Here is a 13,264-nt window from a genome sequence, read left to right on the forward strand (position 1 = left end):
TTCTGGAACAGAAAAAATAACTTCTGAGATTGCACGAGACAAGCACTGATAACACTAGAGGCGGTCATGATAAAATGTGCGGTTTCTACAATATATCTTTGGCAAACGGAACAAGTTGGAAGGCAAAAAGCATGCAAACAAAAATAGGCTTTTTAAAAGTGATCTGTGAGACAAGCACTAGATGCATAGCAGGTGATGTATCATAAGTGAAGGAAAGTTATATCTAAACACAGTACCGTTATAGATAACATTTTTGGAATACTTTTCGATAGCACAATGCGGATTTGTAGCAAATGATGTGATCAATTGTAAAATACTTTCAATTCTAGAATATATTGTCAGCAAACCATCTTTACTTTTAGACATAAACCAAACTTTTACGAGGCACGCTACAGCTATAACCCGACACGACACTGACACATTACTGCCCTTATTATTTAACACCAAAACACATGTATTTCACATCCATGAATTCGTCCATGCCGTAAATAGACCCTTCCCTTCCTAATCCAGATTCTTTAACCCCGCCAAAAGGAGCCTCGGCCGCACTGATCAAGCCTTCATTCACTCCCACGACACCGCACTCCAGTTTTTCCGCCACCCGCCAACACTGGCTAACATCCTCGGAAAACACATAACCGGCGAGACCGTAAGTACTTTGATTCGCAATCTTGACAGCTTCGTCCTCGGTTTCGAATTTTAGAACAGGAACGATCGGGCCAAACGTCTCGGATGATAAGCACTGCATCGACACGTTTGCGTTAGTTAAAATAGTAGGTTCAAATATATTCAATCCGACATTACTACGCTTGCCACCAGTGGCAACCTTCGCACCCATGTCAACGGCATCAGCGACAAAAGATTCCATTTTCAAAACTGCCTGCTGATTAATCAAAGGTCCAAACGTGGTGTTCGGGTTCATCCCATCACCGATAACGAGCTGACTTTGCACGGCATTAGTCAATTTTGATACGAATTCATCGTGAATCTTAGCCTGCACTAAAAAGCGACTGGCGCATATGCACGTTTGACCGGAATATCGAAATTTGCTTTCCATCGCGCCTGCCACTGCCTTATCGATGTCGCACGTGTCAAACACGATAAAGGCAGCGTTGCCCCCATTTTCTAAAGACACTTTCTTCACAGTGGACGAGGCTTGTTTCAGAAGCATTTTCCCGGTAGCAGTAGACCCGGTAAATGAAACTCCCGCTACAGATGGATGTGTGGCTAGCACAGATCCAACAGTGGGCACATTCGCCCGCGAGCAAGGCACGATATTGAAAACCCCACGTGGGATCCCAGCTTCCTCGGCCAGCTTCGCGAGCGCAAGAGCCGAGAAGGGTGTTTCTTCGGATGGCTTCAGCACAACGGTACACCCGGCCATCAATGCAGGTGCTGCTTTTCTTGTGATCATAGCGGAGGGAAAGTTCCAAGGCGTTATCATGGACACGACACCTATCGGTTGCTTGATTGTTATCATCCGTTTGTTTGGGACAGGGGATGGTATTGTAATTCCATACGTTCTCCTTCCCTCTCCCGTGAACCAATCCAGAAAATCGGCCGCGTATTGTATTTCACCGTCAGCTTGTAAGATCGGCTTTCCATTTTCGAGTGTAATAATTTTGGCTAGATTTTCTATTTCCGAAATCATCAAATCGTACCACTTGCTCAGTATCTTCGACCTTTCTTTAACTGTTGTCTTCTTCCACGCGCTAAGAGCCACCGACGCAGACTCAACAGCTGCTAACGTAACGTGCTCATCACAGTCAGCTGCTAATCCAATCACACTTCCATCGAATGGGTTTGTGACAGTGAATTGGTTTTCAGTCGCCAGCCATTTCCCATCGACAAACGCTTTGTTCTCTAACGATGGAATGTTTTGCGCCTGATACTGATTGAGCTTTGAGGTTGAGAGTGAAAATTTCCTGACAGAGTTTGTCCACAACGCACGCAGAGAATGAGCTTTATGAATCATACCTGTACAATAAAAATATGTAGCCCTGTGTGTTTTTAAAGAAATAACGATCAAAGCAACATCATACTAATTCAAAATCGGAAATAAACACATAGGTAAGAGGTTGACCAAATGCTTACAGCCTCACACCACATCATCATCATTTAATAAATATGTTCATCAAATCAAAACACCACAAGATTACGATATAATGAAAAGTCAAAGCGGTAGAACAGGTTTTTATTGGTATAGCCTATTGATCAGCATTAATCTTGAATGCTGATTTTTCATCAGTTGCACAACCACCAAGCGTGTGTATACTTCAGGCGATATACCATACCCATATGATGGCTTCTTATAGGAAATCTGTAAGCGGTGAACATTGGTGCCTTTTCATAAATTAATTGGAAGTTGGAAAACAGCTTGACACTTCACTAGACAAAATGCAGTTACGTACATGAATAATAGCGAGCTACACATACTTCATATTACGGAACTATAGCAATTCAATATTACTGGTTAATTTGCAGCATGACGAGACTATGTAATTAATCATCACATTAGAATCACAGTCGCAGGCACGATATTTTTAGTCAGTTCATAATACCATGTTCACGGGCACTGACGTCTGATATCGGGCATAGGTCATCATGTTCAGTTATTATTACGCATTCACTCAGCTTCAGCACGAACCGAAAAATTCCAAGTTTTGGCCAGGAAATCTAACAATACCATCAGCAATTACCACTATATCAGCATAGAAAGAGGAAGAGATATGGTATTCTTTGTTCGCTTGCACTTTCGAGATGCTTTGACGACGGTCGACGGAGATGCAAGGTCATCTATGGTCTGCAGCTGCACCCCCGGTTTTTTCTCTCATGCTATTCGTGATTGCCTAGCACCCAGTTTTCGACTCTTTGGTCTGACCCGGCCGGGGATTAAACCCACAACCTATCGATCAAGAAGCAGGACGCATCACCATTTGACCATTACACCTTCTCGCTCGGTATGCTTACGCTATCAGTACCATCACAGTGAGGAAAGTCAGAAACACCTCTATTCTCACTAGTTTGGCCTATAAATGTGACAATATGTGAAGAGCCTGATTCGTCCGAAACATAACGAAAGGTTGCTTCTGAATTAGGACATTCGTTAGATTCGTATTGATCGAAGTCATTAATTTCAAAAATACGATGGAGCCTAGTCCGGCTCTACTTGAACTGTAATTCGAAGCACTGCCGTTTTGTCGCCCTATCTGTAGACTCTGGTGGCAAAAGAAAACCCGCTTCCATAAAAATTATGCTGAGCTACTACTTACAATTACAAAGCAGGCGAAGTACAACGAAAAATGAAGTATTTCTTCATTTGCTTTGTCGCTTCTCAAGCCTCAACTCAACGTACGCGCCTCACCAACCACGCGGCGACACCCGAAATAATCCGACAAGAGACGAATCGGTTATAATCGGATCTCGAAGTCAGAAGCAGGTAACACCGGTTGCGGACACGAATGATTTCTTTTCCGGCCCGGTTCTACAAGCTGGATTTTCTTAGATATTGCGGTAATATTTCATACTCTGGAGCGATTTGTCCTGTATTCCTATTCGATTGTCTGTTTAGTTCGAGAAACGATACGGCGGATACGCTTTCAACTGTTGGAGTGCAAATCGAAAGTTCATTAGCACTTGGAGCAGTTACGCGGGACCTGTGAAGTAGGGTTTCCATATGTCCTTCCTCAGGAGGATTTGTCCTCCATTTTCAGGAAATCGAAAATATCCTTCGAGGACGCCTAAATAGGCCTTTTGCAGGACTTCGATCACGTGACTAGGTCGCATAGCAACCACAAATTGGTTAGCAAGCTACTTTCTCGCGCACCTCGCATATTGTACTGTTGATTTCTGGTTGTAAACGTTTCGGAAATTTGTTGTAGAAGTCATCAGAGATTCACCTATGCTAGATGTCAATCATGTACAAAGCATTTAGAATGATATCGTCAGAATTACGCAGAAATCCATCGGTAACGTAGTCGTATTACGGTACTCAACTCTGATCATATGTACTTAAATTTATGCATTTGAAGTAAAGCGATTGGTTTATATTCTGGTAAGAGTATTTTTTAGTTCAAGCAGAACTATTTGTCTGTTGTGGAGCCTGATTTTGGATGGAAGATATGACTGAAGCAGCCGGGACCCGCAAGGATCAGGATATACTGTCTGCTGGTTTGGGTGCTGGCGTGCTGCTATAAAACCGCTGAACACATCGGAAGTATCTTTTGGGAGAACCTGCGATCAAGACTAAGCAAAGCAGTGCAATTTATTGTTGCCTTATACAATGCCGATCTTATTAGCACTACTTCACAACTGCGATTGAAGTGGATTTGGCAAATCACACGCGATTTTGATAAATAGTTGATGTCACATATGTGCGCTATTTAGCGAACTAAGGGAAGTAACTATCAAATAACTCTTAGAGCAGCTCAAACGCAGTGACAAGATCGGTCATCCTATACCCAGAGGTGGTCAACGTGGTCATTGTTGGGAACCGAGTACAAGTAATGCCTTAATTTATACTCCAGTACAAGTAGCACTAATTACTTCCAGGACATGTCCAAAGTACTTCAAGTGGAAGTAGAAATAAATTTCTGAAAAGTAGTCAAGAAATTCGTTACATGAAGTAGATTTGGTTGGGTCCCTTGGATTTAGAAATTAATGCCACGTGACAACTGTAAACATTTCATGTTGCATCTTCTTGATCAACGCAAAAGGGTGATGACACCACAAATACGTGCAATTTTCAAAAATTAATTTAGTTACCGTGGTACTGGGGCTATTTTGCCCAGTTGTTATGACAACCTCACGCTTGAAGGGGATGCAATCATGCGCCAAAGCTACTTTCTAGTTGACAAAATCCCCAAACTGACAAAAAAGTACTACCTAAAAAGTGTCAAGTAGAAGTGGAAGTAGCCTAAACTCATAATGACGCTAGTACTCAGGTAAAATAGTACTTCGTTGCTGACCCCCTCTGTGTATTGGTTCAACCAACTCAGAAACATCCTCTAAAGACGACGAACATTGTTTCTTTTGCATTGACTCCGTAATATTCTGAACTTATGATATTCTTTGATTCATTGAATTTACAAATAAACTTGGAAAGAAGTGCAATTTATTAATTTTTGTGCATTCGATACCCAGAGCATAAGAAATAGTTGAAGAAAAATGCATGTTAACCTTATCAAGTTCAATAACTGCCGAGACTCTTATGCCTATGTATTTTCATCTACCTCCATAGCCACTTGTCTAGACAGATTCATAGCATCTACGGAAGAGCGCTTGTCTTGCTGTACACAAATGAAATATCATTTTCGAAGCAGACATCAACATCGGGAAAGAAGTTCAGGACAGTTAGTCAGTGACCAGATCATCTGCTGACATTTTCTGTTGGCATGAAACCACGCTGCCTTCTACTGCATGACCGAATTTTATGTGGTGATAATAATTGGCTCCAGGCTGAATTCTTGACGAGGGCATCATCAATTTCTTAGTTGCCTATGTTCGGCTCTCTTTGGATAATCCATCAGATCATTAATTCGTATACATGTGGTATAGCCATGTCTTGAAACTCAAGATATTTGCACTGTGCCAAAGAGTGAAGTAATCCAATCCAGGCAATCAATCAAGTAATCCAGGCCTCGGGACAGTTTGTTGCACCCTCAATTGGAGCTGATGATCATTTTTCTTCGGGTAGTGGCACTTGGCAGCATGACAGAATGATCAATAACTTGTAATATAGGTGTAGAGGTCTAAATATTTTGAATTGTTTAACTGAGAAGCCATACAATAGCATAGGATGTTTAATATATATATAGTATGTAGCACATGGCATGAATTCCTAACACATCAACGTACTGGCACTGGCAGTCATTGTCTCTAGGCTTAAAAATAGCAGTATCCTATATATATTGCAATCGATATCAATCATCAAAATGCTGCAATGATTATCAACTACCACTACAATACAACTATAGTATAGTATACTTACTATCCACACCTAACTTAATGCTGCAATAAATATCACGCAGTCAATGTCCTGCAATGTCGAATTTTGTGTCATAAAATCATAGTTGACTACTAAATAACGGCTACAATGTCGATCATTTTGACGCAAGAAGTTTACATAGTTCATGAATCGAAGACATCAAACATATTCGAATCCTTGCGCATTTCCATGACACTTGCGTTTTATATAAAACGTTTACAGCCAGATAACGATAATATACTGTATCCGAAATACGGCTACGTTAACGACGGATTTCTGCGTAATTCTGACGATATCATTCTATATGCTTTGTACAGGATTGGCATCTAGCATAGGTGAATCTCTGATGACTTCTACAACAAATTTCCGAAACATTTACAACCAGAAATCAACAGTACAATATGCTATATTTAGCACTGAAGCAGGTGCGCGAGAAAGTAGCTTGCTAACCAATTTGTGGTTGCTATGCGACCTAGTCACGTGATCTAAGTCCTGCAAAAGGCCTATTACCTCGTTTTCGGAAATTCACCATAGATGACGCGAAATACGTAATGGAAACTTTCGGGCATGTCATTCGGGAGTCTGGTCGGGGTGATGACCTTATTTTTCATTAATTATTTTAAAATCAGCTGTTTTCATTTTCGGTCAACTAACTTTAATGGTATTTGAATATTCAGGATCTCGCGAACTCAAATCTACGACATACGATTACGAATAAACATCGATAGATACCGAAGGTAAGATAGTATACTGGTGAACCAGATCAGATGTGAACGTCAGTGTGCACTATGCAGAGTGTATGCCATCGTCACGGTGGGTATTTGAATCAGAGACTACTACAAGTCGCTTCGACTCTATCGCGTTATTTACTGTCCTATTCATTTGATCTCAACTTCGAATTCGAAATTTGGCATCTATTTTCACTACGCCAAGATTCCTCACAAATGTTTGTTCACCCAACTTTCTCCCTGGTTATAACTAATAAAAGTTGTAAAATAGTAGGCTACTTGATCGTAAAAATCTGGCACACAGACATTCTTGGCAATAAGTTTTCCCATCTACTGAATTTGACACTCCATTATCCCGAATTCAAGCTGCGGCTTCAAAACATCTCACCTATTCCAACCCACAATAACTAACCAACATGTTCAAACGACTGCGTATGCGGTGCAGCAAAGCATTTTCCTCAAGGCAAAATTTCATCACAAGTTGCTCAACAGAAACGCATGGCGGTTCCAAGCTTTCAAACACAGTGTCACTCCGAAACTCAACCGAATCCGTCTTTCATGACATCTCTCACAGCTATTGAGCACGATTCCAAGTCGTCACGTTTCATCTTGCTCCGATTTGATCTCGTCTGGCTTCCCATACAATATCTCATCCCAATCAATAACCTCTGGCTCACGCGGCCTGTGTATCTTGGGAAATTTTCGTCCCATAATCTCTTTGAATTCTGAGAGATCTCGAGCGCCTATCAATTTCCAAGATGCATAGCAGAATATCGAAAAACCACCGACAGCATATAAAGTAGCACGTCCCAAAGCTTTCCGCGCCAAGGATGCCCCCGTTTCCATAGCGGCAGGGTCGAGTTTTGCTCCTGGTTGCTGCTTACCCTTACTCTCAGTTCGTGACAACATTGCGCCAAAGCTTCCAGCAGCTGCTACTGACGATATGCCAATGAAGAACAATACCTTCGTGTAGAAACCAGTAGAGGAGGCATCGCCCGTAGCTGATTTCGGGAGCTGGGTTTCATGGGAACTGGCGTCGCTCATTACAACTATCACTTTCAGCGGCCAGCTGATTTAGCAACAATTTGCGAGGTACGCAAGTAACTGTAATGAGCTATCAATAAAATATATAGCAGCGATAAAGAATCTGAAACTAATCACCATGAACCCGGTAAATTATAGTCAACGAGTCACATGAACAATTATAACAAATAGCCTACAGATACTTGCAATGAAACTAATCCAGCAGCATAAATGGATTGTATGAGTTTAGATTCACCAGCAGCAACACATTTACACAATATTGTAGCCATTTGGTGCAAAGATAACACATATCGGCATTGAACGGTTCCGAATAAAAATCAACATCAATAAAAGACAATATTGCATCACCGAAATATCATAGGACTCCTGCATAGTGGACAAGTCGAATTATTACTTGTATCGAACCATTTGTAAAGGCACTGAGCGTGGTATTTCTTTTTGCACGTTTTACACTTCAGTTTCGGCAAGCTCTGATTGCTTCCGTGAACCAACGAAAAGCATATCATACACTCTTCCATTCCCTCAAATTTCTTATCGACTTTCTCCTTCCACATCAGCAAACCGTCTATAATGCCACCGTTTTGATATTGGAGAAACGTCGTGATTTGGAGAATCCAGTATCTCCATTGACCGACCACAACACCGGCCCGTTTCTCCGTGTTCACCACGATCGGTCCTAATGGGTGATTCTGCGGCAGACACACGGATATCTCCATCTTCAGTTCGTTGATCTGGTAAGAAGCGTGCACTTCCCTGACGCCGGGCTTCGCGCTAATCTCCATACCCTCTTCGTTTTGCTGCGCCACAGTAGCTCGAATCGCTTTGAATTCATTCTCGATTAAAACGGGACTCACATTCGAGGAAGTGAACTTGTACACTCGAGACCTGACTACTTTCGGCAAATCATTAAACCACGCTCGAGATGCTGCGGGCATTTCTAAAAGAAAGTCTTTATACAGACTGGCCGCAATATGTTCGATAGATTCCATATCTAAATCGGCGTACGCGCTCAAGTCGGGAGCAGTTCTGAAATGAGATTTTCTCCCGACCATGATTTTAAAGAGGTGAGGCAGCAGGTCTTCCGATATATTCGGACTGGATTGTCTCAGGATGTCGTTGACGTAAGTTGATCTCTTGTCAGGATTGACAAACTTTGTGAATTTGATGATTACGTCCCACGCGAGCAAATACAATACCACAGCAACTGAATCGGTTTCGATAGCATCCCAAACAGTCGCGTTTCTTGTGAGCCCATTGAAATCATCTGCATCATCCGACTCCTCCGATTCAGTTTCGTCATCAACAGGTGTTGTAGACTTTGGCACGATGACTTCTTCAACTACAAACACACCGGCAACTTCTACAAAAAGCTTCCGCAACACGTTCCAAATCTCATCCGGTACAGACTCAGTTTCCGGTGACGAAAGTCTATCAAGAATTTTGATGAGAAGTACGTACGCGGTGACTGCGAAAACTTGCCTCCGACGACCGTCAAACATATTTTTGTCTGGGAACATCGACAAACACAAATGATTAACAATCGTCTGCACGTCCTCAGGAAGAGCTGAATTTGCTGTCAACTTTGGTTTCAATTCGGCGACGCTAGAGAGAATACTCTCTTCGCTTGCGGTTTTGACGCATTCGCAAAGAACGTTCAGAACACACAACGGTACAGGAAGTTCTCGTAGGTTTACAAATATTTTCACAAGCGCACAATCGATTGCGTTCGAAAAGAATCCGTTCCATTCAGAAGTCAAATTGCTCGGGATGGTCGGATCTTCCACGGCCGTTGACGATGACATAAACTGCACGACAACTTTCAACAACTTACAGGAGTTACTGAGCAAAGCTAAAGCCGACGCATTATCGCCACCAAATTCAGACACATACTTGGCGACACCCTCAATCCAAGACAGCAGCGAGCATTGAACAAAATCCCAATCTTCTTCGCCCAAAAAATCAGGCGACCGCACGATCAAATGCGCATAGAACTTCGCGATCGAATTCTTGAATATCGTAACCTCTTCCTGGGTAATGTCGCTTTCATCATCCAGAAAACCCATCACGTTTTCCCTTTTCAATTTCAACAGCAGCTCGTGAAATATAGCCATCGCATCCGAGTCACTCACAGTTTTTACATCGCACACGGCATTAAGGCCGAAGCAAATGGCATACAGTTCAGAGACGGACGCCTTCTGAGGATCCATATTGGCAATGATATCGTTTATTGCACGAAGAATTTTCAGAACAGCATCGTCGCCAAATCTTTCCAACGAAAACCGTAAACTCTGAAACATACAGCGATCTATATCGGATTTCTTCAATGACGATAAAAATTGATCTATCAAAGCATCATAATGCTCATTGTCAAACGACCAATCCAGTTGTTTCATAGAGAAAGCCCACACGCCGCCAAGCGTTTTACTTTTGCTTATAACCCTAGTTGCGAACGTACTTTTGACCAAGCATGACACACGGTCAAAGACACTCATCGAATCTTGTGATACGGTGCATAAGATGGCGGATTCTTCCAAAAGTAATATATAATTTTCAGAATGGGTCAAGTCAATACTTTCATCGATGGAAGCGGTGATCACATCTAACAATTCACGGAAACTGCGTAACGCATCGGCAGTCCGCTGCACTTCAATATGACTTAACAGGCAGCAGCCGATCGTATCAATCTTCACGGAAGACAGGTCGAATTCTCGCAGTTGTTCCCACTTTTCCAATGAAGGTAATAAAGCTTGAAGTAACGACAGTACGTGGTCATTATCACCCAATGACTGCGCTATCACTCCAATTACTGCCTTCGCGTTTGATATCAAGCTTGGAACATTTTCCTCGTCGGATAGGATCCGTCTCGACACATAATATCCGAGAGACTCAAGATATATGCACATGTTTAAGCGAGACATCTTAGAAAAAGGCTGATTGCCTTCAACGGCGTGACAGAACAAGCCCTGAAAAGATTCAACGACACCAGACGTATCGTCAGCAACAAAACTCAATTCGTATAGGTCGGTCATGAGTCTTTCATACAAATTTTCACAGTCATCATGCCAGTTTTCCCCCAGCCATTCTCTTTTTCTACTCACTACCATCATCATAATAGTAGTGTATCGCATGATTGCAGTTTCGTAGCACTCCAAGTGTCCTTTTCGACTACTTATCTTTTCATACAAAGCGGTCATCGTTTTATAACACATTTCATTAGAACAGATATAAGCAGTCCGATCAGAACTGTCTTGATATGATGAGAAGACTAGCTTTTCGAAAAATTCCCAACAGCAATCTGTATCAAGCAAAAGACTCATCTGCTCGGAAGAGTCCTGCATTGTTACGCAAGCATACAAAGATTCCATAATTCTCGAGTCTAACAGGCAGTTCTCACTGAACATGGAATACAGCCATGGTCCAGTCTTCAGCTCAATTGGACATGATAAATTTAACAGACACTGCACTAACACTGTCTTGTACACAAGATTTTGACCGTTGAGAAATGGTGACAGCTGAAGAGGAGGCTTCCCTTCTTTACAATTCCTGATGACGCAAGCAAGTATCACTGACAAATCCTCTACAATGTCTTTGTCCGAATTAGTCTTGAGTATTTCGAGTATATCAGGCACCACCATGCTATTGAGAAACAGTGACACATTGTCAAGGTCAGGTAGACTGGTAGTATGCAAAGATACGGCTAATTCAGAGAAAACGTTGCTATTTCCTAATTTCTCGTACATGTCCTTTTGCACTTTCAGCATTTCTTTCTGTGGTTTGAGCGGGAAAAGCAATTTGCAATCAATGACAACTTTGTCGATGCAAGCTTGCATGCTCTCTTCATAACAGAATGATTCGGCATTTGTAGTATTGCTCAAATCTGTCGGTTCGGAGATGATATGGGATGCATCTTGGAACTTCACAGAATTTTTGACAGTGCACGTTGGCTTCAATCCAAGACGATGAAGGAACGTAGCTATGTGCTCTGTGGCGATCATATTATCAGGCTTGAAGGACTCAGTTTTAATTAGATCATTCAGACGTTCCCAGAATGCAATACAGAGCGGTCGATGCATAAGATCACTGTCTGCGAAACGAGACACCCATGCCTGGATAACCGACGGAATAATCTCCAACGCATATCGAGTCGTAAATTTACTGCCTTCATTTGACCATGACATTCGTAACAGAAATAAAATATTTTCTCGGATAATAGAATCACAAAAAGTTGTCAGAACATCGTTGTCGCTGATATTATCGGAAAATCTCTTGACAAATAATTTCAAAATTTCCATGTACGAAGTGATCGCGATTTCCGATCCACGCTTACTTTGTTTTATCGTTTCATGAACGACACAAATGCGAAGTGCTTCTGATATTTTCGTGAAACGATTGGGCGAATCTTCGCCGAAAGGAATACTGACAAATATCGGAAGTAAGGTAGGGAGCACGTAACCACAGAGTCCATAACATCCCATTTTCAATATGTTACGCAGTCCGGCAAGCAGGCCCTTTTGCATGTCGATTTCCGTGTGCCAATTATCACATTTCGCTGATGCCGCGACAGCCGCAGCATACAGTGGCTTACATACAATCACATTATCGTCATCTAACCGATGGAATATAGATCGACACAGTTCTTTGGTGTGCTTGTTAGCAAGAGTGGGACATACAATACATAGACTTTCTAGTACAGAATAGTACCCGCCACGAACGAAAGGCCTTGGGTGTTTTGGGAATTTCCAAAAACTAGCATTATCCAAAAACGCTTCAACTTCTCCGTCTGATGGTTTGTGTTTTGTTACAGTTCTTAAAAATAGTGACAAAGCCTCTAAACATGAAGCCACCATTCTGTGGGAATTATTTCCATCTTCGTCGGCGGTCTTGTCTTTTTTACCTTGTGGCGCAAACACGTATGCTTTGATACAATTCAGAATTTCTTCTTGACAAAAAGCAAACGCACTCAGTTTTTTATCCACCACGAATGCTTGATTGATAGAATTTTCCGCTGCGAGGGCTGCAGGAGAATATGGATCACACTGACTCACAAACCAACTGCCCATCAAGTTTTTTAATTGCAGAGCCAGGTTCTTACCAGATGCCATCACAACTGCAGACATGGCCTTTTGGGCGTTTTCACGCACTCTTCTGTCATTATCTTCAAAAAGACGATTAAAAATCCGAGGCCAATATGGTAACATTGCAAGGATCTCATGTTGCTCCACGGATCTACAAAGATCAGAAAATTCTGCCAGTCCCTTCAATTTCGTTGTCACATCCCGTTTGTATAATTTCTTGAGCGTGGTACGTAATTCGATATTTGATATCGAATCCAAGCCTGCAAGTTCGGGCAGGCTGCCCAAAGCCAGGGATGGGAGCGACTGAAATAAGCCTAGACCAGCATTGACGCCCTCTCTGGTCAGAAGTTCTGCTGACCGTACACTACTAGAGGGGAGAACATTGCCTTTGACTCTCTGCTGTTGTCCCTTCTTTTTCCCCATTTTCAAGT

The 13,264-nt window shown here is 42.1% G+C and overlaps 1 protein-coding gene and 1 pseudogene across 2 annotated transcripts; both read right to left on the bottom strand.

Annotated features, from left to right (window-relative positions):
- On the bottom strand, positions 1-3,628 carry LOC145457935 (succinate-semialdehyde dehydrogenase, mitochondrial pseudogene; annotated as a pseudogene). The gene is made up of 2 exons (XR_013921010.1): positions 3,273-3,628; positions 1-1,977 (listed from the first exon to the last, which is right to left on the bottom strand). The product of XR_013921010.1 is annotated as a succinate-semialdehyde dehydrogenase, mitochondrial pseudogene (transcript).
- A 4,170-nt stretch (positions 3,629-7,798) lies between these two features.
- On the bottom strand, positions 7,799-13,256 carry LOC145457934 (E3 ubiquitin-protein ligase listerin-like). Its single transcript, XM_080336228.1, has one exon. It carries the CDS (start codon positions 13,254-13,256, stop codon positions 8,103-8,105), a length of 5,154 nt encoding a protein of 1,717 aa, XP_080192354.1. The 3' UTR covers positions 7,799-8,102.
- Positions 13,257-13,264: the final 8 nt, after the last annotated feature.

Source organism: Botryllus schlosseri, chromosome 15 (assembly GCF_051294905.1).
Source record: "Botryllus schlosseri isolate E-star chromosome 15, Bs_hap1, whole genome shotgun sequence".
Classification (NCBI taxonomy): Eukaryota; Metazoa; Chordata; class Ascidiacea; order Stolidobranchia; family Styelidae; genus Botryllus; species Botryllus schlosseri.